This window comes from Ambystoma mexicanum, chromosome 9, assembly GCF_040938575.1.
Source record: "Ambystoma mexicanum isolate Mex_15411 chromosome 9, UKY_AmexF1_1, whole genome shotgun sequence".
NCBI classification, from domain to species: Eukaryota; Metazoa; Chordata; class Amphibia; order Caudata; family Ambystomatidae; genus Ambystoma; species Ambystoma mexicanum.
This window is the reverse complement of record NC_090931.1, coordinates 1294002183-1294029843: the sequence shown is the minus strand read 5'-3', so window position 1 is coordinate 1294029843 and position 27661 is coordinate 1294002183. Positions and strand designations below refer to the sequence as shown.

Sequence of the window (27661 nt, the reverse complement as noted above, 5' to 3'; positions counted from 1 at the left end):
TTGTTGACAAAGTCCCACTTTGTTGTAAAATAATTCCTGTGTCAGACCAGCTTCATAAAAAGTCTGTCACTAAAGCTTGTTTTTTTTTTTTTTTTATTAGCCCGTCAAAGGCTCCAAAAATTCCTTCTGACGGCGCACGAGCACCCAGCGATGCAGCAACCGTCAGAAATATCAAAATGGCGGGCTTCTGTACACTGTGCGGGTGACGCGCCTAATGGGCGTTGAAGAAAATGATTCTGTCACGGACACCGATCCTTCCTTCCCCCCCATCCAGAGGCGTCCTTGTCGCCAAAATTATGATGTTAATGTAATATGCCCCGGGGCCCTACCGCATAGAGGCCCAGTCCCCACAGTACCTTAAGAAAGACACCAGACTGCTTCTACCTGATACGGGCTCCCGGCAGCAACTGCCGTCTTGGGACTGCCCCTTTATTTAATTTCCATGCGCAGCGTTCCCGCGAACGTCGCGCATGCATCTGAGTCACATGACTCTGTAACAAGGGTGTGCTAACAGGCACACTCCTCTCATTGTAGGAGAGCGCTGGGAAGGGGGAGGAAATGGGGCGCCCCTTCATCCCCCATTCGCACAGGAAGAGATGTGCCGGGACCCGTTTTTGGTATTTGGAAATCGAGTGCCCGCAAAAACAAACTACTGTAGGCGAAACCCTGGACATGGGTTATAAAATAAAAAAACTCCTGGGACGTCAGGTGATTTCCCCGGACTGACCTGGGAAAACCCAGACTTCAAGTCACCCTACCCCACGTATATGTTATATAGTTGCAATGGTGATTGGGAGGGGGTGCCGGGGGGTGCACGGTTTGGAGTTTGTCCATGTGCCGTGGGAGGCTTGAGCTCAGTCCGGTTCTTGAGGGCTTTCCGAGGGCCGCACTGCCACCACAGTGGTGGCTGTGCAACATTTGCTGTGAAGCGCTCTTGTTCCTGATGGTGAAGTTGTTGAATCCCCTGCTGGTGTGATTGGTGAGATATGCAATGCATTTGTGGAGATGGAGAAGGGACATGAAAGGTACACATGGAGAGGTTTATTTGGAACGATTGTTGACTGGTGTGCGTGGGGTTGATTATCCTATGCTACTCAACCTCTCTCTTTTGTGAGTCCCCTTTAAGTGCATTTCTCTTTCAGATGTTCCATGAGGGGGAGATGTGTTGTGATGTGCTTTGTATCTATAATGTCTTCCCCGCTTGCATGCATGCATGTAGGTAGGTAGGTAGGTCATTTGCTGACCTGATGAGATGTCCATGGATACAGATGGAGAGAGGCTGGCTAAGATGGTGTGCCGATGGATGTCCCTTCCCACCAGTGAATCTTGCTGGCGCCTGACTCATCTATGACCTGCAACTCAGAAAATAAAGAATATTTCCTTTTGCACCTGCAGCAACTGGTCATCATTGGGGAAAGGACACATTACAACATAAACCCATATTAAAATATCTATGTTGCAAGGTAAAAACACTTACGCCATAGGAATCAAGAGGATAAAATAACGAATCTGGACTTGCACCTAACAATCTAAACGCTACTCCCTCTCACTTGTCTCAGACAATTGGGATAACATCGTAAATGGTACATTAGAAATAATATTTTTACTTCACATTGTTTGACAATACTCAGTTTTTCTTTATTTACACAGTATTTTTAATCACCGTGTTTCTTTAAGACGGAACTCAACATTACACACCAAATCTGAACGAGGTTACCTGCTTTATTTGAACTGCAAGTTAACTTCAAGTAAGCAATAAAAATAAAGAAACACATTGACGAAATCCAATATAATTACATTCTGAGCAACAGACCCCTGCATATTGTTGCCAAATTACCGCAATAGTTTACTACAATAGTATAAAGCATACATTACATATAAAAAGTACCAGTGACTAAAAGACAAGTGGACTAGCAAACCCGTCAAAACATCTCATAAAAGTCAGAAATATACATACATTTTCCATATAAAACGTAATCCATATGTGTATAAATGAACAGATGACTTGCATTTATTTTCCAAGCTGTTGTGTACGGTTATCACTGTTAGACTGCTCTGTTAACATAACACCTATTAGGCTAAAAAGATTCTAATGTCTGCTTTAGTTGAACAATCCCTTCTTGTTGGGTAATGTGGTCCAAACAATGTTTTTAAACTAAGTGAAAGAAGGATCGGACACAGAGACAATACATTTCAATGTTGAAAGAATATGCATATTCATAGTATTACAAATGAAAACCTTTTGTAACAAATAATTCTGAGATGTCTCAAGCCTCTCAACTGAAATATTAACATCTGGTTATTAACAGACCAGCATTCTTTAAAATCAAATCTACTCTACCTTAGGGACTCATTTACTAAGAAAAAGTCTTAATTATTTCTGAAAGGCAGAAATTACTTCGGTTATAAAAAATGAATACATTATTCGCAGACTGTTGAAATCTAAGACCATCCTTTCAGTGGCTCAACTCTGTTGTGTAAGCACTGCCATGTGCCAAAGAAATGGAGCACTTTATTCAAAAATAAATTCATCAAAAGTCAATCCACACTTTTTGGAACAAATGTATTGATTTAGCATTGCTGCAAGTTATTGCTTACACGAGGCATTATACAGCTTTTAACAAACAGTACTGTTATTGGGTGGTAGATATTTACAGATTTCTTGTAACAAGCTCTAGAAACACTTTATATATACAGATAATACACATTTCTACATTGATATTTACATTAAACAAATGGAATGCACAACATTAATAAAATATCAAATAGGAAGACTGACAGAAGTCCTTGATTGTCAAAACACATAACTGTGCAGAAGTGAAGATTCCATCATAGAGGGCATGTTTTTGTTGATAACCCCAGGTATTTACAGCACATTCTTTTTCATACAAAAATAAAATATGTTTGTATATATTTATTTTTATATCCATTGGATAGCAGAAATAAAATAAAAGGAATCGGAACGAAATATGGGCCACCTTAGGCGGACTGCTAGTTTTGCTTTCAGACACACAGACACATACACTGTGGTTAATGTATTTGTCACCACATATTGTAAATGTAGCTTCCAAAAACATGTTCCATTAAAAAAAAACACAATGATTTTAAATATTATTTTTGTGAGTCCAATAATGTCTCCATTATATATGACACACTATGCAAAGTTCATTAAGTAATGTTGCAATTGTGGTTATTGTGCTCTTATTCTTACAGAGCACCCCCATTTATTTTCAAAATAAAGTCTTAAGTCCTACAAATGAACAATTAAAATGAAATGCCTCAAGGCATCTGGTACAGAGAACGTGCCCACTAAAGTATCAAGTGTTATAAGTAATTTATCCTTTGCTTTCATGATAACATTGTTTACACAAATCTAGAATGCTTTTGAAGAATTTGGCTGGAATAGTGGAGTCAGAGTTAAAAACAATGACCAATTCAACAAATCATTTGACAGGACTTGTAAGCCAAAACTTAAAATTGCATTTCAGCCGTAAACAGACACATTATACTTGAATAAAACGTGAACAACAAAGCAATGGAACACCATATACTGTAGAATTCATACATATTTTGAAAAAGGTAAACAGATTACTGTGAAATGATCGAATAAAAAATGACCTACTGAGAAATTAACGGTTTTAACGTTATTTTTTAAAATAATACGGGGGAGACCTCTCGCACCCCTTCCCTACTCCCCCCTACCTTAACCTGCCCCCCATCTATTAAAAAAAAATGAACAAAAATCCCTAATGAATTCGACCACAAATTCCAGTAATTTCTCATTAGGTATTTTTGTATTCGATCATTTCTGCAGATACCAGTATACACTGGGATATTCTATGGCCGGTGTCTACAAACTGCAGCTCTCCAGATGTTTGGAACTGTGATTCCCATGATCCTTCACCATTAACTATGCTTGCTAGGATGATTGGAGCTGTAGTCCCAACCATCTGGAGAACTAAAGGTTGGAATGAGAGACCTTGTCCTAGGGAAAGGATGCAGATATGTAAAGGGATAACCAAAGAAGAGCTGGATTAATCGCCTGTCACCTGCTGATTAAGGTTGTAAAACAACTTATCTAAAGTTAAAATACAGGTAAAAACACATCAAAACCATAATATTGAAAGGATAAGTAGTAAGAAAGAAAACATCTACAAAGTAATAGTTAATAACGTTTCATTTTGAGACATACCATATAGAATATTAGGCAAGTAATTCAAAATGTAGTTTAATTTAGGAGTGGTGTAAATTAATGCTTACAATTGAATGTAACTGGCAAATATGTTTTCAAAACGAATTTACTAGTTTCACTTGTAAATTGCTATTTACAATGTATACATTTATCCTCTCATTATGTTGTTTATCTTTACATTATTTTTAGATATTTGGGCACTGCAATAATCTGGCTGCAAATTCCACATAAAATTAACCATTGTTGAAAGGATAATGAATCAAAACTAATTTAAAGACATAACTATATACATTAAGTAGCTTTTTTAATTTAAACTACACATGAGTGACGGGGAAAGAGGAACAGAAAACAGGAAGAGTTTGGAAACTTGTGCCATTCCTGTGCAATTACATACAGGAAAAGGTGCAATAAAAATGCAGTGCATATCACCAACACTTCCCGCCAAGCAAAAGCAGAAGTTGTGGCCCTATTGCACCTCAGGGAAAAGCCTGACCAAGACAGACACAATTACATTTGCACATGAGGAGATTCATTCAGTTTGTGACCAGTTATACTAGACCAACTGAGGAAAGAAATCAAGTATTCGAGGATAGAGACTAAGCGCCATTGATTTGTCATATCTAGAAAGAAGGAATACCCAAGAAAGGTGTTTGAAAGAAACATTAAAGCACACATTGTTCTTTTGACAGTAGATATTATGCTCGCTCATTAATATAAGAGTCTTGCAAGCAAAGGGAAAACAACACAGTCTGTCTAAATAATGAGATAAATTCAAGGACAGACAGGTTTTCTTTTAATGATGTCATGTTCCTGATTGACAAACATTTATAGCATTCCAACATTTTTTGGGGGATACTGCTTTAGTTCTGGATTCAACCGATTGGACTATTGCATATCCTGATTAAAGGAAATTAAGTTTCTTGTACCTGGGAAATTGTAGCACTGACGCTTTGGGGGAGGAGGGCAACTAACTAACCTAACTTAAAATACAGCTAAAACCAGGTTCAAACTACATCTGAACCTTTCTAGATGTAAAAAAATGTTTCCTTAAACTATTGCTGTTGCATGCAAATTGTCACTGTGAACTGGAAGTTGGGTGCACGGTACAACATCCTTTCATCGCGGTATGTTTTTTCACGGGGTTCTTTACTGCACATATTTTCACAAACAAACCCATTGAATTTTTAGGCGGGGGGGTTAGAAAATTATACATAGGGGGTGTGGGTGTTTAGCAATACATAAAACATTAAAGGGAATGGGGGGTTGGGAAAGGGAACCCCCGAAAAACAATAACAAAAATTAGATGGGTTTTTTTGTTTAAAAAAAAACGCGGTAAAAAACCCTGCGAAAAAACATCCTGCGATGAAGACATGGAACCGGATGCACTCAGGTAGCTGATAGTGAAAAAAAAGCAGGTGAATGTGGTCTTCCCATGTTAGAGCAAGAGAAAGCAGCTGTGTGTTCTCAAATAGTGCCTCATCACAATGTGTTCACTACTGCTTCCAATAGTCGCATGTAACTTCCCTATAACCAAGATATAAACATTACATAATAATGTTCATATGAAAAAGGGAGGCAAGATTAAAACCAAGAAAATCTAGTTAGGAAATGTAGGTGCATAAGAAGTCTAACATTACCTCAAATACACTGCTTGTCCGGTTGCATTACTTACTGGAAAGTAGGTATGCCTTATTCACAAAAATGATTGCATGCTTGTCCGGATTTCTTATAAATAGCTTTGTCCATGCTTAAAGAATTCCAAAGAGTACTGAAAGAGTAGAACAGCAAGGCCCAGAAAATACTCTCAAAGCCCTATTTCAAACTTTAAAACTGTACTTTTGGATACATGGTCATTTAATGTGTCTGAACATCCTTCGTGTGCTGATAACATGCTATTGAGATTTCTATGAAATTACCCAAAAGGAATAAAATGGAACAACCATTGATACTCAATACCTACAATATTTGCAATGCCCATAGTTCTCTACAGTCATTCCACATACATTCTATGAATATTGATAGAGTTTATAAAATTGGAAAATAATGGCACTGAATTTATTAATTTAGCCTCAGAAATGGGAAAGAAGTACAGAGGAACTTCGTAGCTTGATCTTTCACAAAAGCAAAGTTGTGAAAACAATTGCATTTTGGTTGCCTGGCTGGATTTGGCCAATTGCCTCAACTGTTAGGCGGGGAGCTGTGCAGTGTTTCAGACATTATTCCCATCATTGAAATATGGATTACCCTACATTAGGATTCTGAGAAATTGCTATCTTTTCACTCAATTCATTACCTTACTTATTCCTGCAGCATTAATTCTGGCAGACAGGATATGATCACAGTCTGATTGTGGATTTAAAAAGAGAATATACAACTGGCCTGACAGCAGGTTTTGCATGGCAAAGCATGCCATCATATGATGATAACGTCCCCTATAATTTGGGAAATGGGGCACAAGTAATTAGTAGTGTTAAAAAACATTCCATCTCGTAGGAGGCATGCAACATATTCTTAAAAGCTAAGTGAAAGGTTAATTTATTGTTCTTAAACTATGTTGAATGCAACTCAGAAATGCAATAGTTAAAATAAGGCATGCAAATGTATCATCTAGTACAGTGTCCAAGACCCATTAAAATAAAATATGATTTATATTTTGAACATTAAATAAAATATACCTGGTAAAACATTTGCATCATATATACAAAGTCAATGGTTCATGAACTGAAAAAAATAAAGAGATGACAACCTCAATTAGATTTGGACTAAAACCATTTTTAGTGCCAGCATTTTCACAAAAAATGAGCATTTTAGTTCTATGTAAATGCTTCCTGTCACCATGATTTATAACATATAGCAGTAGCTAAAACCACACTCCGCCCGTTCTATAAAACACTTTACTATACACACTTGGTGTTTGAAAATAGTGAATGCCTCTTAGGATATCAATGTAGCACTGTTCTAATAAAGGAAATATGAAATAAGAATTTACGATTTAAAAGGAAAAAGTACATTTTAGAAATCAATCTTAAAAATATTCTCCCATCGTGGGAATATATTTTGTTGAAACGAAAAAACTGATGAGATATCAAAATAAATTATGACTGAATAGTGGCATATTTTCAATGTTCAGCCAATATACAGGTTTCGAATAAAGGTTCTCGAAATGTGCAGCTTTATTTTAAAATGATTACAATAGTGTAAGAAAATATTGCAACAATAATAAGGCTCTGCAGCACATGAGGGACAATTATAGCTCTGTAAATCCTTACTGCTCATGGCTTGAGTAGTTGTTTTGATACAGGTGCAAGCTCATCTATTTCACAGTTTATTTTATATGCAATTTGGCCACACTGCTGGAAGTCTCCCATGCACCCCTAGAGCAACCGTGTGCATTATTACAAACACATTACCAACTTAACTCAGTAGAATAAAGATCACATGATGATAACCTAGCTAAATAAAATGATCGGTCACTGTCGAGTCAGTTGATCGTTTGAAAGGGCATATTTTTAACGTGCAGTGCAGGTGATCTTTAAAGGAGGGTAGAGGCCGTTGTAAGAGAAGACAAAGAAGGTTTTTCTAAGCAGTAGATCAAAAGGCTGAAGCGTGCACTACCAATAACAAATACATTCTTCATCCACAAATTCTGAGATTGAAGCTAGCAAAGTATTTACATGTATGTTTATGTCTAATGGGAATCCAATCTTAGTCAAAGGGGAGGAGCGATTATTGTATATGTACTGCATGCATGTAAGTGGATTAGGAGGGGGTGGGGTTATTGAAGTTGTGCATAATTGCAATGAGCAATCAAAGAAAAGGTTCAGTGACTAGAAGAAAATACACACTTCTGCAGAAAATGACAGTGTGCCTAAACAGTTTCTATACATGCCCCCAGAGAATAGTAAGGCACACGGCTGAATTCCTTCAGCACAGAGGAACTGCAGTGAAATCCTTCAACACACAACTTGGCGGTCACTGCTGAACGTCTAAAATAGCTGACAACCCACACTGCATTACAAATATACATTACTCTTGTAAAAAAAAATAGCTATCTATATTTCTAAATTATTCCCTGGGCAGTTTTGTTTAGATTATCATTATCCATGTATTAAACAGAACGTGGACCAATGGTCTTTAATAAAGACAGAATGAGCAGCATACCATAAATCATGAAATGCAATTAAATATAAACACATGCAATTTACTATCCAATAGGGAACATCATCCTTCACTACACCAGAACAATTTGATTTAGTTAAATGCAGATATGCCATACACCAAATGGCTTCATTTAGTGGTTAAAACACTATCTGAAACGTACATGAAGCATTGTGTCCATCTCCTTTCAGATCCCACAAGATACAAGTATCATGTAATACGTGAACCTTTCATAAAAGGTATCATCTTCCTGTTACCATTGTGTATTCTATCTTTTTAGCCTGTCCCACCTTTAACAACGTGCTGGAGATAGCTTATTATTTTAACTTTCTTCCTTTGAATCAAGGTGCAGTATTTTGAACCCCAAAGTGCCCCTGTCTTATAAACTACAACTGCTTACCCACTGAGCCATTGAGAGATGCAGAGACTGATCTATTGTGAAGCTACAAACAAAAGAGAAGGGCAGGGCATACATTAAGGAAATGGCAGCCTTCTACCCTCACAAACTGTGCTCTCATTCATAAATGAAAGTTACAAAGAAAGAGACTTGGGCCAATTTCAATTTGAAGGAAAACTAAATGTATCAATAGATTATTTCAATCTAAGTACTAACCAGTATAACACGTATGCAATAGTCAACTAAGTGCTGCAATGATAATGTTTTATAATGCAATTCTCAGTATACATTTCCATGTGAGTCAAAAATGGGTACAACTAAACTAAGCAAACATTCCCAAAAAGAAGTACACTCCTTACATCTTTGTCCATAAATGACACTTTTGCATTTCCACAAACCTTGTAAATTAACTATGAGGATTCACTGAGCATAAATATGTGCAGCCACACAACCATTTTAAGTAATAGATTCCATTTCAAAAGAGTTGCACCTCTGGCATAAATTGATGAAGCCTATGTGTATTTATACAACTGTTTCTCTTTCTGTATTAGCCAAAATTAAAAAAGAAACAAATGCGTCCAGTGGAATAAACCTCGCTCATTACGGAGGTCAATAAATAGAGCATTGGCTGCTGCAGTTTACCAACATATGATAATGGAAAAAAGGCAGCTCACATTTTAAAATAAAGTTCTTTTAGATTCACAATTGAAGTGCTAACAACGGAGCCATCATATTTGCTGTACTTACTCATTTCGCACTCCCTGCCCTGGCATGAATAGTATTTTACTGCAATCTTATTGACAAAACCTTTTTAAATAAAGTTAATATACTATTTTAATAAATGCTCAAAAAGGAAGGGTTTCCTTTCGGTTTTGAATGCATGTTCCCACAGCAAAAGATTTATTTAGAAACTAATAAAAATCAATTTGTTGAAAATAAACTCAAGTTTCATGTTACATGGTAGATATGTCAATTATCTAGTGAAATTATCTATTGAGGTGCTGCAGAAGGACAACAGAGGAATGGTCTGATAGCAAACTGTTTATTTGCTGTCCCATGTATGTTTGTGAAGAACAGGCACAACCTAGAGTCTTAAAATAGACAGCACACTTAAGAAAATATTTAATGGGGGCAATGAACTTACATTAAACTTTAAAATCTTTATATCCAAAAATGACATCTATATAATAAAACAACTTTTTAGGTGCAGCAATTTATAGATATTGGCTTTGTAATTTCTTTAGAAGACAATCTCATCAAAAGTGATGCTTTCTGGTACAAATAACCATTTAGAACACATTTTTAAATATAATATATGAAGGTGCAGCAATAGAAATTAGTTTTACACTGTTTTCAAGAGCCAACAGCCCAGGGTAAAAATAAAGGACATATGACATTACTTTTAGAAAGACTGAATAAATAGTATTTGTATCAAATACATAAATATTTAATAGTCATATTTAAACTTAGTTTATTCTGTATCATATTCATCCACCTCTGATGAAATGCAGTAATGACGTTGCCAACCTTTAAAAGGCTAGCAAACTAGCAATGCCTGATTTCCCAAGGACATTCAATTTTACCATTGGGCCATACAATTATTGTTAGTCAACTTCTTTTAGATTGCATTTGTAATTAAATTAGCAAGATCATGGTCTTTACCAAATGTATAATAAACTGCTCATTTAGTGCTTGATGAAATGGAAAATGGAACAATGATTACGAACCTCAAAAATACAAGACCCAAAATGCTCTCATAACTATTTCCAGCTTACTTTTGCAAGAACGGGATGCTCCGAAATTGAAACAGCATCTCATTCTACAAAGAACACTTGACCATTGTCCTGTTAATAACCAAATACTATGTACAAATGGGTTAGCCGAAGGACTGGCCAGCCGTTGGATCAGGTGAAGAGGATATTTGACCTCTACTCTCATTTACATTCATTAATGGAAAATCTGGGAATTCAGCACTTGTGCCGGCTCCTCGCAAGTTCAGCTGTCCATTTGGAGTGCTAAAGTGAGAGGCTATTCCTGATCTTGCTCCGTACTGAGCACGGAAAGGCTGTTCAAAAGTGCTCATGTGAAAAGTTTGATGGACAGGTTGAGCCTCCGTTTTCTTTGGATTAGTCACTTGATCCAAAAAGTCGTGTGCTGTCGAGGAAGAATGACTTCCTTCATCACCTGGAAAAGAAAATGAATGTTGGGAATCACCAACTAGTAGTCCAAAGTGCGATTTGTCTGAATTCGTTCTTAAGGGAGAATTCATTCCTGAACGAAAACTATTCACTGCAAGGGATGAATAGACTTGTTTGTCTAAAGGAGAGAATGATGTCTGAGTTGACAGAGCCTGGTTATCAGTTACAAAACTAAGGCTTGAGTTGTTCAAGTAGGCATCATTTTGACTAGTTCTGTCCAAAGCTTGCTGCAAAAACTTTGAATATTCTTGAAGCATGCTGGCTTTATCAGATGTACAAGCTTGGGAACTTGTCCCAACAGTGTCATTCTGGGGAACCTCCGAGACTCCTGAAGAGTTGATTGATATGCTGGAAGTTACTTCAGTATCTGCCACACTAAAAGACATCTCATGCTGCCCATTGGCTTTGTGCGAGTAGTGATCTAATAGAGTCTGCAATACCTCATCTGGAATGACATTTTTATCATGATTATTCTTGATTTCTACATTTAATGCCTGTGAATCTAATATTGATGCAGGACTGCCTTCATCGATAACGCTAGCCACAGCTGCCTGCGTTGCAGAAGGTTGAGATGCAAGGTTGCCTACACTGAGGGCATATTCTCGATTGCCAGACGGTTGTAAATATCTTTTTTTCTTTAAGAACTGCATTGCATCATCATAATTAGTGGTGCTATGTGCTGGCTTAATGGGCCCATCTTGTAAGCCGTCAACTTGGTCAAGGTCAGCATTTCCTTCTGTGTCCATCAAACTCTGTTTATCCACAAGTTCATAGGCATATTTTGCTACTTTACTTTCTTCAAACACACATAACGATACAGTCTGGCTTTGTTCTTCTGTCTGTTTTAGACATCGCTTACTGTTGACCTTTTTCAGTACCAGCTTTGGTGGGTGTATGTCACCAGATACTGCCTGCTGCAAATGAATACCACTGACAGAAGTATGTGGCATTTCAACAGCATATTCTGCCACCATATACTCATCTTTCACTTTAGCATTGGCAGCATAAAGTGGCAAAAAGTCATTTTTGTCCTTCGGTTCAGTTTTGTCCAAAGCACTCTCTTTTTCATCTAGCCCTGTAGGCTTTGCTTTCTCTGCAGTCTTTTGATTTTTCTTCTTTAACAGGAGGTTGTCTTTTGGAGGAAAGGAGAACGGACAGTCTTCATCGGATGCCAAAAGGCCAATCTTTGTGGCACATCTGCTGGGCTTTCTGTCACGATTTTCATGGCACATGCGTTTATGCTTCAATACACGGTCCGTTCGAGAGAAAAACTAGTTTTGTGGGAAGAAAAATAACAAATTAATAGCATGCACTTCCCTTTCCAGAAAGTTTCAATACCTCAAACCTTTGAATGTTACAGTTAGTAAAGCATTCACAAATCCCACAAAACAGCACTTTAGTGAAAAAAAGCTTGCACTGATAATTTTATAAGAGTATAGCAAAGAATGAGGAAGAAGAACAAGTTACTTCTTACCTGGTAACATTCTTTCGATGGGATGTTCCTCCGACGTATTCCTTATCTATGATATTTGTATCTCCAGCTTGCTGGCCTCGGAAACATTTTTTCCCAGTAGAGGACGCTGTGCGTCGACGTCCGTCGAGTAGGTGTTCCTCGACAGCCACCGTATCGACGCCGACGTCATCATGCCTATAAATGGCCACGCGCAGCGTCCGTTGCTCAGTTCCGTTTTGTAGAGTAAGGTAGTTATTGCATGAATGGTTACTACCCTTGAAGGAGCGTAAGCTGCAACCACAAGGGAAATGTTACTGCGGGGATGGATGGGAGGGACGATAAGGAATACGTCGGAGGAACATCCCATTGAAAGAACGTTACCAGGTAAGAAGTAACTTGTTCTTCGAAGGGATTGTGTCCTCCGACGTTTTCCTTATCTATGATAGACTCCCATAGCAGTGGTATGTGATTGGAGGCGGGAGTAAGAGATGCCATATTACTCTTTAAGAATGAACAGAGTGTAACACAGCTTTGCCAAATCTAGTCTCTTGACTAGAGGAGGAATCCAGGCTATAAAATTTGGTAAAGGTATGTGTGGACAACCATGTGGCAGCCGCTCATATGTCTCTAATTGGTACCCCTCTTTGAAGAGCTGAGGAGGCTGCGATACCCCTGGTCGAATGAGCCCTTAGATTTTGAGGGGGCTCTTTCCCTGCCAGTTTGTAGCATTCCAGAATGGCTAAAATAATCCATCAGGAGATGGTTTGTTTGGTTATTGGTAATCCCAATTTATGTCCTGCGTAACCTACAAAGAGTTGGTCTGCTTGTCTAATTTTAGCAAGTCTACTGATATAAAAACTCAAGGCTCGCTTAGGGTCCAGCCTGTGTAGTCTCTCTTCCTCTTTCCCCGGATGGGGAGGAGGATAGAATGAAGGTAAAGTTATCTTCTGAGTAATGTGAAATTCAGAAACTACCTTTGGGAGGAAGTTAGGCTTCACCTGTAGAACGACTTTGTCCTTGTGAAAAATTGTATGAGGAGGTTTACAAGATAGGGCTTGTATCTCGCTAACCCTTCTAGCAGATGTTAATGCTACCAATACAACCGTTTTGAGGGTGAGAAACTTCAATGAACAAGAGTGGAGTGGTTCAAAAGGAGCACCCTTTAGGAAGTTTAAAACTAGATTTAAGTCCCATAAGGGAACTTGGAATGGTCTTGGAGGGTAAACATTAGTTAGACCTTTCAGGTATTGTATTACCAATGGAATTTTGAAATACGATGGCTCCTCTGCAGTGCGCTTAAAGATCGATAGCGCTGCGAGATAGCTCTTAATAGTGCCAACTTGAAGGCCTGAATTTGCCAAATAAAGTAAGAAGGATAACACCGCAGGTGTACCACATGAAAAGGGTTCGATATTCTTTTCTCTGCACTAGCTGCAAAATTTATTCCAACGGCAGCGGTATAGAGTTTAGATGCTGGCCTTCTGGCCGAAAGCAACACCTCCATGACGTCATCTGGAAGGTCCCAATCCTTGTACCTCAACCTTTCAGATACCAAGCGTGAAGGTTGAGGGTCTTGATAGCTGGATGGAGAACCTGACCTCCCTTCTGCGAGAGAAGATCCTCTCTGTACGGTAGACGAATTGGAGGATGGATGGACATGTCCAGAAGGTCCGGGTACCACGTTCTCCTGGCCCAATCCGGGGCAATTAGGATCATGGTCTTCCGAAACCTTCTCAACCTCCTGATCATTTGAGGAATGACAGGGACCGGAGGAAACACGTACAGAAGTGGGAACTCCCAGTCCACTACGAACGCGTCTCCTAGAGCTCCTCTCCGGGGAAATTCCCTTGAGCAAAATCTGTCGCACTTCCTGTTGATACTGGTGGCGAACAGATCCACTTGAGGGGTTCCCCAAAGGGCGAAGATCTCTTGAAGGACTTCCTGAGCTATCTCCCACTCGTGGGAAACTGTGTTCTGCCTGCTCAGAGCGTCCGCTGTCAAGTTCTTCTCTCCGGCTAGGTGAATTGCCGATAGAGAGATTCCTTCCTGAATTGCCCAAAACCAGAGCTGCATCGCCTCTCTGCACAGTGGCAGTGACCCTACGCCTCCTCTTTTGTTGAGGTAGTGCATGGCCACTGTATTGTCCGTCATTATCAGGACGTTTCTCCCCCGTACAGACGGGCAGAAAAGCCTTCAGTGCCAGTCTCAGGTTGATGTGTAGTCTGGACTCGATGGAGACCAACGACTCCTGATGGTCAAGTCGTTGGCATGGGCTCCCCACCCAGTGAGTGAGGCCTCTGTGACTACTGTTATCTCTGGCCATGGTTGCCAAAACAGTTCTCCTTTCAAGATGTTCTCTGGAGAGGCCCACTATTGAAGGTCATGGGCTACCTTGTCTGGAATCCGGAGGAGATCTGTCATCCGCCCTGAGAATTGTGACCACTGAGTCCTCAGTGCCCACTGAAGGGATCTCATTCTCAGGCGAGCCTCTGGCACAAGGGATATGCAGGATGCCATGAGGCCTAGCAACCTCAAAAAGTCGTAGGCTGGGAGACGTTGGGCATTTTGAAACCTGGTGACCATCTGCAGAATATCTTGAGCCCTCACCTCTGGTGGCGAGGCTTTTCCCAGGGACTGCTCCAATGAACTGGAGTCTCTGTGATGGTATCATCTGTGACTTCCTTAAATTGAGGGAGAAGCCCAGCTTGTGAAGGAAGTGTCAGACATAATCTAGTTGGATCCGAGCTTGTTCCGAAGAAACTGCTCTGATCAACCAATCGTCCAGGTAGGGGTAGACGTGAATCCCTTCCCTCCTTAGACTTGCAGCCACAACCGACATTAGCTTGGTGAAGACCCTTGGGGCGGAGGTCAGCCCAAATGGCAGAACTCGAAATTGATAATGAGAGTTGCCAATTGCGAACCTCAGGTACTTCCTGTGCTTGAGATGGATTGGCACATGGAAATAAGCATCCTGAAGGTCCAGAGATACCAACCAGTCCTGAAGCTGGAGGGCCTGAAGGATCTGATAGAGAGTTACCATCTTGAACTTGTCCTTCCTGAGGAACTTGTTCAATTCTCGTAAGTCCAGGATGGGTCTCAGTCCTCCGTCTTTCTTTGGCATGAGAAAGTAGGGGGGAGTACCAGCCCTTGTTCCTGTCCGCTACAGGTACCGGTTCTATAGCACCTTTCTCTAGCAGGTCTACAATTTCCTGCAAGAGGAGCGGATCTGGCACTTTCAGAGAGCTGTTCCCCGGTGGATGGCTCTGAGGGATGCGTAGAAAAGGCAGGCAGTAACCTTGGGCAACTGTCTCCAAAGCCCAAGCATCTGACGTGATAGCCTGCCATTCCGTCAGATGGTGAGTTAACCTGCCCCCTACAGGTGTCTTGTGATGGGAGACCTCAGAGTGGTTTGGGAGCGGCTGATGCAGTTGCCGAAGGCAAAGCGGCTCCTGCTGATGCGGCTTTCTTTCCTTTACCCCGTCCACCACGGGTACATTTTCCTTGGCCTCTTTGAGCCGGCCGTCCTCTGCCTCTTCCATATGAGGAATAATAGCGAAAGGACCTTCCTCTCCAAGAGGATCCTGAGGGACGAAAATTAGTTTGGCGGATTGCAGCTCCTAGTGACTTGGCTGCTGCTTTAGATGTTTGCAGTTTTTCCAAACTGTCATCTGCCTTTTTACCAAACAGGGAAGAGCCGTCAAAGGGCATATTTAAAAGTCTGGCCTGTACGTCAGAAGCAAAGCCGGACTTTCTCAACCACGCATGCCTGCGGATTGTGGTACTTGCCGCCATGGCCCTGCTGATACTGTCAGCAGAATCAATGCCAGTTTGAAGGGACTCCCACATTGCATCTTTACCATCTCTGATACTTAAAAATGCATCCCTTTCTTCTCCTTCCTGGAGGCAGTCAGCCGCTGATGAAGCACACTCCCAAAGAGTGTGGCTGAACCTAGCGAGTGTACAAGTCGCATTAATAGATTTTAAAGCCATGCTACAGGCCGAGAAGACTTTCTTAGCCATGGCATCATATTTTTTATCATCCCTATCCTGTGGAGCAGTGGGGTATGCAGATGTACTGCCTGATGAAGAGGAAGTTGCAGCCTGGACCACCAGACTCTCTGGAGTAGGGTGCTTAGATAGGTATCCAGGGTCAGCAGCAGATACCCTATATTTCGCTGACAACTTCTTGTTAACCGCAGGGACAACTTCAGGAGTTTCCCAGTTAGTTAAAATCTTTCTTTGTAAAGCAGAATGAAAGGGAACCACAGGATCCTCCTGTGGACCTTTATCCAGAATATCTGTGAGGTCATCCTGTTGAAAAACAGGTGAAGGCGTAGACCAACCCATGAACTCCATAGATCTTGACATTAGGGTTCTATAAGGGGTTTCAGCATGTTCCCCTGGGTCTGGTTTGACACATTCCACTTCTGGGGAAGTGTCTAGGCCACTTGCTTCCTGTAATGCATCCTGAAGGTCTTTCAACCTTCTTTCCTCAGAGGCAAAAGTCTCTGGTTCAGGTGATGTGGTCCTCTGCAGTCCAAAAGGCCTTTCTTGATCAGAATCTTCCCTTTCTTCATAAATTGAAGTTAAGGGAGGATGCTCTGGCCTGTGAAATCGTATAAAACCCATCTCTAAAGCAGAGGGAGCCATCATCAGCGGCCTTGAAAAGGTCGATGTCGTCGACGCTGATGTAAAAATCCTCGAAGGCACCGACAAGGCGTCGAGAAAACTGGAAGAGGCCTCGAAGAACTCGAGAGGATCGGAATCCTGCTCGAGGATGTCGACGACGTTCTCGACGTCATGTCGGAGGCTCTCGGTGTAACCGTTGGCTCTGGAGTAGCCGTGGGTTTTTCTTTTATCAGCGTCGATGTCGGCGTCGACTCGATCGACTGATGCGTCGAAGAACCCTTCGATAACAGCGTTGATGGCGCCGATCTATGTTTCGAAGGGGCTTTCGACGATGGCGTCAAAGATGCTTTACTTCCCGATGGCTCATGGCGTTGGTGCTTCGACTCGCGGCGTTTAGATTTTTTGGGCTTTTCACCCGGGGTATCACCCTCAGCTGACTTCGAGGGGGCCGAGGCCGCTTTCTCGAAGACGCTTAGCATCTTTTTTCTGAATTCCTCCCACTCAGCCTGAGAGCTGTGTTTTGTGGGGCAATTTACTCTTTCAGGGGAACTAGATGACGACGACAAAGGAGATCTTCTACGTCTCTTTTTCGAGTGTCTAGACCTCGACGAGTGGTGGGAGCCACTTCGAGACCTAGACCGAGAATGCTTTCGACGGTGAGGAGACAAATGTCTCGTGTCAGGGACTCAGGTAGGCAGAGACAAGGACAGGCTGGCCGCAGGGGTGTTGTGGGTACTGTTGTGGGCACTGGTGGGGAGAGACAAACAAAGCTGCAACCATACAAAAGGCTGCTTTGCCCCATGTGCAGGAGAAAGAGGTTAAAAACTGCATTTCCCAGCAGCCGGCGCCAAAGGACTACAATCCCCAGCATGCCCAGGGACGTTTTGGACCAATCGGAGACCAGGAAGGGAGCGGCCGCCCCATCGCGCATGCGCGGAGCCCCGAGCACGGGGCTTGCGCTTGAGACACCAAGCCGACAAGACGTTTGGACCGGAGCTCCAGCAAAACTACACGCGAGGGGCCCAGCCCCACCCGAGCAGCAGCCCGGCCCCTCGCCCACACGAGATAAGTACTCCTCCTTGCTAAGAGCCCAAGGGGATCGAGGGGGAAGTGCAGGGGGGATCGCTTGCCCACCCAGAGCCCCTGCACCGCTACGAAAAAGCTAAGTGGCCTAACTTTGGCGCTAAATGCGCCGGCGGCATTCTTTTGGGTTAAATTAACCTGTGCACGGGCGATTTGTCATTTGGGATGTTTCCGCCTCTCTGAGACCATAGTAAACCCGTGAGGTGAAAACACAGCACTAGAAATACCTACCACAGATTTACAGCACCAATTGGTCACGAGGGTCTGCAGGAAGACCGCTTGTGCATTTTATCACGTTTGCAGGGGTCTGCAAGAAGATCGCCTGCGTAGCATAGTGCAAAAGCACTATACAGGTCTTGAGAGGCCATTTTAGTGCGTGTCTGTGTGAGTGGAAGTTGCATGAGGTGAATGCGACAATGATAATGGGCATGTTTTAATGCTTGTTAATTTCTTTTAGCTTGGACCTTTTGAAAACAACCCTTCAGACGTGCCAAGGACGCGACCGCTCTTCATGGACGAGACACAGAACCAGAGCTAAGTTGCATGCTAACTCCTGAACCGATCTGATGACTTAGGGTTAGGTAGTATAAGAATGTTCTAATGTGTAAAATGGTGCTTATGTATAAGTAGTTAGTAAGGGCTGAGGACACCAGAACAAAAGTGCGCAGCAACCAATCCTTCCCTGCAAAATACCCCAATCCCACCCATAACCTCTACCTCACCCTCAATCCGGTTTACCTAACTCCCCCTACCTATCCAACCATCGAGACCCTAACCCTCCTTCCCCGCTCTGGTCCAGGAAACCCGTGTAAGCCCTGACTTGCGGGCTCCACGACCAAAGTGGGGGTGGTTGGTACTACGTCGCTCCTGCGCCTTGGATTCTGGACTTCGTGACAGAAGCGCAAGCCCACGTAGTATTCAGGCGCCCGAGTGGCGTGGCCGCCCCCCCCCCATTGAAACCATGGAAGAAATAGCCAAAGCCCTGCAAGACTTACAAGGTGAACTGGCGGCGTCTAGACAAGACTATGCCACACTGTCCGCACAGGTGCGCAGTTTAGCAGCTCAGACAGCGCCCTTACCTGGCCAACCACCTACCCCGGTGCAGGTACACGTCAGTCCGGAGGCAATAGTTCCGTTGGCCCCTCCAGAGCGCTACGCCGGAGACCCACAAAAGTTTACCACTTTTATTACTCAATGTCGTCTCCATTTTCTGACCAAGACAGCAGCCTTTCGGTCCGTTCAGTCCCGAACGGCGTTTGTAATATCGTACCTCACGGGGGACGCTGCGGCATGGGCAAATCCATTAGTCCAAAAGGACCATGCCATTCTTTATGACTGGGATGAGTTCCTGGCGGAGTTTGAGAAAATATTTAACCGGCGAGCTGCCACCCTTTGCAAGGATCGGGAACTGTTAAGCCTCAAGCAGGGGTCTAGGGAACTAGTGACGTACGTCACTCATTTCAATCGGCTGGTAGCCGAAGCCGACTGGCCTCATGACAAAAGGATGTCTCTCTTTTATCAAGGTTTGAGGGATGACATCAAAGACCTTATTGCCCAGGTTGATCCACAGCCAAGGGAATGCTCAGAGATGATTGACCTGGCCTTACGGCTTGACCATCGAATGGCTGAAAGGCGGGGCGATAGACGAAAAGGAGATTCACGACCTGTGCCTCGATTGGATCTGTATAAGGGATCCCGGGGGGTGGCGGCCAAGTCAGAGGGGGATGAACCAATGCAGATAGGTTCTGTTCGAGGTCCCCTCACTAAAGAGGAAAAAGAACAAAGGAGGAAGGACGGCCTCTGTATGTACTGTGGCAAGGCTGGACATTTTGTACGTGAATGCCCGAGCAAGCCTAAGACCCAGGGAAACGCTTCGGCTCGTCGGTAGTGGGGGTCACCCGATCGAGCCTGTTGAGTAGCAGGGCCCCAATGGCAGGCATTTCGAACTATGCTACGCATGTCACCTTGACGGGTTGTTTGGAGTTCCAAACACAGAAGAAACAGGTCACTATGTTTGTGGACTCGGGAGCGACAGGTAATTTTATTGATGCCCAGTACGTGTTACCTTAGGTATCCCAGTACAACAAAAGGCAAACCCGGAACCTGTACGTGCTGTAGACGGCACTCCCCTCAGCTCAGGGCCCATAACGCATAACACCTGTTTGGTGGCCTTACAATGCGGAGTTTGGCATAGAGAAAACATTGCCTTTGATATCATTGCTGCCCCACAATTCGGGCTGATTTTGGGATTACCATGGCTAAAAATGCATAACCCCCAAATTCATTGGACCACAGGTTCAATCAGTCTGGACTCACCGCATTGTCTAGAACATTGCCGGCAAGAAAGTACACCTTCAGTGTGTGCCCTCAACGTCTCGGTTAAGCAAAAGGAAATGCGTCCCGAAAGTATACCTCAAGAATACGCAGATTTCATGGACGTGTTTAACAAACAAGCTGCAGAATCATTGCCCCCACATCGGCCATTTGACTGCAGAATTGATCTGGAGCCTGGGGCTACTCTACCGTGTAGCCGTATATATGCCCTAACGGAGGCTGAAAATAATCACCTCCAGGAGTACATAGCTGCGAATTTAAAGAATGGTTTTATTCGCCACTCTAATTCGCCAGTGTCATCACCTTTGTTCTTCGTACCGAAGAAGTCTGGAGAGCTCCGGACTTGTATAGATTACCGCAGAGTGAACCAGATAACCATTAAGAACCGTTATCCGCTTCCTCTCATCCCAGTTCTTCTGGATCAAGTTAGGGACGCGACAATCTACACCAAGTTGGACCTTCGAGGCGCTTACCATCTTGTGTGGGTGCGCGAGGGAGACGAATGGAAAACCGCCTTCCGGACCAAGTTCGGATTGTACGAATATCAGGTTATGCCATTCGGTCTCTGTAACGCCCCCGCAGCCTTCCAACATTTCTTGGATGAGGTCCTTAGAGAATATTTAGACGTATGTGCGGTAGTGTACATAGATGACATCCTAATATATTCTCATAATCTCCAGGAACATGTCCGACATGTACGCGCAGTTTTGCAAAAGCTGCGAGAATACCACCTTTATGCAAAACTGGAGAAGTGCGAATTCCATTGTACCACCGTGGAATTTCTAGGCTACTTCCTGACCCCAACCGGCGTACAAATGGACAAGAAAAAGGTGCAGGCAATCTTGGATTGGGCTCCCCCTACCAGTGTGAAAGAGATACAGTCATTCCTGGGGTTTGCGAACTTCTACAGACGCTTCGTAAAGAACTTTTCTGCATTGGTCACTCCAATCGCGAAGCTTCTTCGTAAAGGCTGCCCTTTTGTGTGGGACACATCGGCCGACCAGGGGTTTCAACAGCTCAAAAAGGCCTTCACCGACGCCCCGGTACTGAAACACCCGGATTTGTCCAGACCATTTGTAGTGGAAACGGACGCCTCTAGCTATGCTCTAGGTGCTATCCTGTCCCAACGGGACCCTCAGACAGGCCCGTTACATCCCGTGGCTTACTTTTCAAGGAAACTGCTCCCAGCTGAACAGAACTATATCATTGCCGATCGGGAATTGTTGGCAATTAAGGCAGCTCTTGGTGAGTGGCGACACTACCTGATGGGGGCACGTCATACCACCACGATCATAACGGATCATCGTAACCTCCAGTTTATAAGAACCGCCAAGACGTTGAGCCCGCGCCAGTTGCGATGGGCTCAATACTTTGCCGAGTTTGATTTCATCATAACATATAGACCCGGAGCCAACAATCGAAAGGCAGATATATTGTCACGATATCCCGAGTCAGCAGAGCGAGAGGCAGGCATTACACCTCAACCTATTATTTCCCCAACACGTATCGTAGGAGCCACTTCTGATTTCTTTGAGGCCGTATTAAAAGACCTCACTATGCAGGATATCCATCAGTGGTGCAAACAGGATCCTCAAAACACATTCGTTGAAGGACTCCCCTACCATGGGTCAGCCTTGTACTTGCCCACCAAGCAACTACGGGAAAAGGCCTTATCATGGTGCCACGATTCGTCATTGGCGGGACACCCGGGAAAGTCGAAAACTCAGGAGTTGGTGGCCAGACATTTCTGGTGGCCCAAGTGGCGGCAAGACGTTCAGCAGCATGTGTCTAAATGCGAGGTGTGTGCTCGAAATAAAGCTAGTCACCAAAAGCCCGCTGGGCTCCTTCATCCCCTACCGACTCCTGCGATACCATGGCATACGATCACCATGGACCTTATTGTGGATCTTCCCGAGATTCAGGAATACACTTCTGTATTGGTAATAGTGGATACCTTTTCGAAAATGGCCCACTTCATCCCATGTAAGGGAGTCCCAACTGCTGGAGCAATTGCCGAATTAGTTCTGCAAAACATAGTCCGCCTCCATGGCCTTCCCTATTGTGTGGTCACCGATAGGGGCCCACAGTTCACCTCTCGCTTTTGGCGTGAGTTTTGCAAGATTCTAGGAATGGAAGTCCGCTTGTCGTCCGGTTACCATCCCGAGACAGATGGCCAGACAGAACGCGTGAATCAATGCCTGGAGCAGTATTTACGGTGTTTTGCCACAAGTAGGGAGACAACCTGGGTCCAGCATACTTGGTTGGCAGAATTGGCATATAATAACGCCACACATGCCTCCACCAAAAAGACTCCGTTCTACTGCCTTTATGGGCGACACCCACGGATTCTCCCAGTGGCCATTCCAGCTTCAGGATTGGAATTGCCAACGTTGGCTGGACAACGGGTGGGCATAGAGCAAGTTTGGAAGGAGGTGCAGGGAAGTCTCACAAAAGCCAAGGACGCATATAAGCGCTATGCAGATAGGCGTCGTCGACCCAGTCCCCTTTACTGTGTAGGAGATAAAGTGTGGCTATCCACCCGCAACCTTCGCATGGATGGGCCCAGGAAATTACAACCCCGATATTTGGGTCCACTCCCAATAGTTAAAATTGTGAACCCTGTTGCAGTAAAATTGACCTTACCTCCCCAAATGAAGATACATCCCACTTTCCACACCTCCCTCCTGAAACCCGCTCCACATGGGACGATTGCTAGGAAACCACCTCCCGTTATGGTGCAAGGGGAGCCTGAGTATGAGGTTCGAGCAATATTGAATTCTAAACGAGATAAAAAGGGCCAAGTGTTTTACCTCGTTGACTGGGTGGGGTTTGGCCCTGAGGAACGCACTTGGGAACCCTCACAGCATATACATGCCCCCAGGTTGCTGCGTGCTTTTCACAAGACTTACGCTAGTAAACCCAGAACAACTGCCTTCTGTGGGAGGGGGAGTACTGTCAGGGACTCAGGTAGGCAGAGACAAGGACAGGCTGGCCGCAGGGGTGTTGTGGGTACTGTTGTGGGCACTGGTGGGGAGAGACAAACAAAGCTGCAACCATACAAAAGGCTGCTTTGCCCCATGTGCAGGAGAAAGAGGTTAAAAACTACATTTCCCAGCAGCCGGCGCCAAAGGACTACAATCCCCAGCATGCCCAGGGACGTTTTGGACCAATCGGAGACCAGGAAGGGAGCGGCCGCCCCATCGCGCATGCGCGGAGCCCCGAGCACGGGGCTTGCGCTTGAGACTCCAAGCCGACAAGACGTTTGGACCGGAGCTCCAGCAAAACTACACGCGAGGGGCCCAGCCCCACCCGAGCAGCAGCCCGGCCCCTCGCCCACACGAGATAAGTACTCCTCCTTGCTAAGAGCCCAAGGGGATCGAGGGGGAAGTGCAGGGGGGATCGCTTGCCCACCCAGAGCCCCTGCACCGCTACGAAAAAGCTAAGTGGCCTAACTTTGGCGCTAAATGCGCCGGCGGCATTCTTTTGGGTTAAATTAACCTGTGCACGGGCGATTTGTCATTTGGGATGTTTCCGCCTCTCGGAGACCATAGTAAACCCGTGAGGTGAAAACACAGCACTAGAAATACCTACCACAGATTTACAGCACCAATTGGTCACGAGGGTCTGCAGGAAGACCGCTTGTGCATTTTATCACGTTTGCAGGGGTCTGCAAGAAGATCGCCTGCGTAGTATAGTGCGAAAGCACTATACAGGTCTTGAGAGGCCATTTTAGTGTGTGTCTGTGTGAGTGGAAGTTGCATGAGGTGAATGCGACAATGATAATGGGCATGTTTTAATGCTTGTTAATTTCTTTTAGCGTGGACCTTTTGAAAACAACCCTTCAGACGTGCCAAGGACGCGACCGCTCTTCATGGACGAGACACAGAACCAGAGCTAAGTTGCATGCTAACTCCTGAACCAATCTGATGACTTAGGGTTAGGCAGTATAAGAATGTTCTTATGTGTAAAATGGTGCTTATGTATAAGTAGTTAGTAAGGGCTGAGGACACCAGAACAAAAGTGCGCAGCAACCAATCCTTCCCTGCAAAATACCCCAATCCCACCCATAACCTCTACCTCACCCTCAATCCGGTTTACCTAACTTCCCCCTACCTTATCCAACCATCGAGACCCTAACCCTCCTTCCCCGCTCTGGTCCAGGAAACCCGTGTAAGCCCTGACTTGCGGGCTCCACGACCAAAGTGGGGGTGGTTGGTACTACGTCGCTCCTGCGCCTTGGATTCTCTGTGAGGTCATCCTGTTGAAAAACAGGTGAAGGCGCAGACCAACCCATGAACTCCATAGATCTTGACATTAGGGTTCTATAAGGGGTTTCAGCATGTTCCCCTGGGTCTGGTTTGACACATTCCACTTCTGGGGAAGTGTCTAGGCCACTTGCTTCCTGTAATGCATCCTGAAGGTCTTTCAACCTTCTTTCCTCAGAGGCAAAAGTCTCTGGTTCAGGTGATGTGGTCCTCTGCAGTCCAAAAGGCCTTTCTTGATCAGAATCTTCCCTTTCTTCATAAATTGAAGTTAAGGGAGGATGCTCTGGCCTGTGAAATCGTATAAAACCCATCTCTAAAGCAGAGGGAGCCATCATCAGTGGCCTTGAAAAGGTCGATGTCGTCGACGCCGATGTAAAAATCCTCGAAGGCACCGACAAGGCGTCGAGAAAACTGGAAGAGGCCTCGAAGAACTCGAGAGGATCGGAATCCTGCTCGAGGATGTCGTTCTCGACGTCATGTCGGAGGCTCTCGGTGTAACCGTTGGGTCTGGAGTAGCCGTGGGTTTTTCTTTTATCAGCGTCGATGTCGGCGTCGACTCGATCGACTGATGCGTCGAAGAACCCTTCGATTACGGCGTTGATGGCGCCGATCTATGTTTCGAAGGGGCTTTCGACGATGGCGTCAAAGATGCTTTACTTCCCGATGGCTCATGGCGTTGGTGCTTCGACTCGCAGCGTTTAGATTTTTTGGGCTTTTCACCCGGGGTATCACCCTCAGCTGACTTCGAGGGGGCCGAGGCCGCTTTCTCGAAGACGCTTAGCATCTTTTTTCTGAATTCCTCCCACTCAGCCTGAGAGCTGTGTTTTGTGGGGCAATTTACTCTTTCAGGGGAACTAGATGACGACGACAAAGGAGATCTTCTACGTCTCTTTTTCGAGTGTCTAGACCTCGACGAGTGGTGGGAGCCACTTCGAGACCTAGACCGAGAATGCTTTCGACGGTGAGGAGACAAATGTCTCTACTCTACTGCGGAAACTTTCGAGGAAGTTAAAACTGACTTACCTCTCTCGAGCTTCCCCTTACGCTCCTTCAAGGCTTTCGCCGTCATGGATAGGCATTCCTCACACTCCGAACACTGATGTTCGATTCCCAGACACCACAAACAGATCCTGTGAGGATCCGTCAACGACATTTTCTTCCCACAGTCTCGGCATTTTTTGAAACCGGACCGAGGAGTCGTCGGGTCGGAGGAGGAAGCCATCGAGTACGAGTCGGTTTTCTCGAGGAAATATGAATATATTTCGACTGACGAACTGAGCAACGGTATTCCGAGGCACAAGAAGCACGGAACTGAGCAACGGACGCTGCGCGTGGCCATTTATAGGCATGATGACGTCGGCGTCGATACGGTGGCTGTCGAGGAACACCTACTCGATGGACGTCGACGCACAGCGCCCTCTACTGGGAAACATTTTTTCCGATGCCAGCAAGCTGGAGATACAAATATCATAGATAAGGAATATGTTGGAGGACACAATCCCTTCGAGATTTGGAGATTTGGAGAGCTAGAACTATCCATTTTCTTTACTACTCCACTCTGCATTTTAGAGCTGGAACTAGTTCCTTCAGACCTCAAAACCACATAATGAATGGACTAGAGATGAAAGGGGCAGCAGGGCATACTTTGTGATGGAGAGCTGGAACAATAAGAGAACACAGCCAGAACATTTAAAACATGAGAACCAACTCATAATAATGGAAAAGCATGATGGTTGTGCTTGTGGGTTGTGTATTGTGATGTGCATGTGACTAAGGCACCGATTTGAGAATGGTGATTGTTGCAATGACAGCAACCCCTTCTGTGTTGTGAAAGATGGGCATTCTAATCTGGGACTGAACCTTCTACCCTAACAGGCACCCATTCAACTCTGCAAATAGCACCCTTCACTTGCCTTCACACCTGCATCAAACAAGTCAAGAACTCCCAACATAGCTCATTATTACAACATCCCAGCTGTGTCACACCATCTGCACACAAAGCACAAGCAAACCGAGATGCTGACAATATTAAGAGGCCTGCCTTGCACAGCGGATTTCAGAGCAACCTCTGTTCTGCTCCTTCCGTTGCCACTAATCCAGAATCCTAACCGATTTACTTGAAGGTCCAGAAATGCAGAGAGAACGTGCAAATGACAAAAGCTGTGCTATAGCATGACCCGTTATTGCTGAACTTCAGACATTTATAAAAAAGGTAATAGAGTGAAACACTGGTTATTGAAATGTTATAAAGTGTTCCATGTCAGAAGCATTTTGAGATGTGCTGCAATAACCAAGTAAAACGCAAACACTATAGAGAAACACGTTAATCTCAGTTTCAAATATTTCCGTTTATTTATAGTTTGGTAAACTGCGATCACTTTGTAGCGGTGCAAGAGAATGGAGGGGGTGAAAAGGAGTTTGATCCTTCACAGCCTGGCAATATTCCAGATTATTTAACTACAAGAGTGGGCAGTAAGGAGAAGTGCAGTATAATCTAAGTAACATTTCACTACAGAATGTACTAGTAGTGCACAGGCAAGTCAGTATTGCACTCTAATGCAATGCCGGCCAACTAGACATAGTTTGGGGAGATACCGTAATGTTCATATGTCCCTGCCTACCAATGTCACCAGTACAGCAACAGCATAATGCATTAACAGTTAAAGAAAAGCTTGAAAAGACAAGTCTTCAACTTATTTGTGGACATCATTTATGTGGTGGCGAGGAGGCTCCATAAGGAGGCACCCGGAGCTTCAGCATCGTTCCCCTGAACTACTACTTCCTGACATTGGGCAGAGTGAGGACAAAGCGTTTACTGAACTTAAGACCCTAAAAAGGCAATGGTGGAGAAGAGTCTGTTGGATGCAACTCCACCCAGCACCCCAACAAACATGGTGAATGATCCACAAGATTCTGAAAGCGATGCTGCTTTCCACTTGGATCCACACTCTC

The 27661-nt window shown here is 44.1% G+C and overlaps 1 protein-coding gene across 3 annotated transcripts in view; it reads right to left on the bottom strand.

The window, feature by feature from the left end:
* The window catches only part of ZNF148 (zinc finger protein 148), a 569671-nt gene that overhangs the window by 87671 nt on the left and 454339 nt on the right, over positions 1-27661 (bottom strand). Inside the window, exon 7 of one of the 3 annotated variants that reach the window (XM_069616640.1) lies at positions 1705-12216. The exons of 1 other annotated variant lie outside the window; for it this stretch is intronic. In XM_069616640.1, the coding sequence (XP_069472741.1) occupies positions 10624-12216 (1593 nt within the window). In that variant the 3' untranslated portion in view covers positions 1705-10623. Of the gene's footprint in view, positions 1-1704; positions 12217-27661 lie in introns of those variants that run through there. One more of the 3 variants, XM_069616641.1, reaches the window with a different exon arrangement.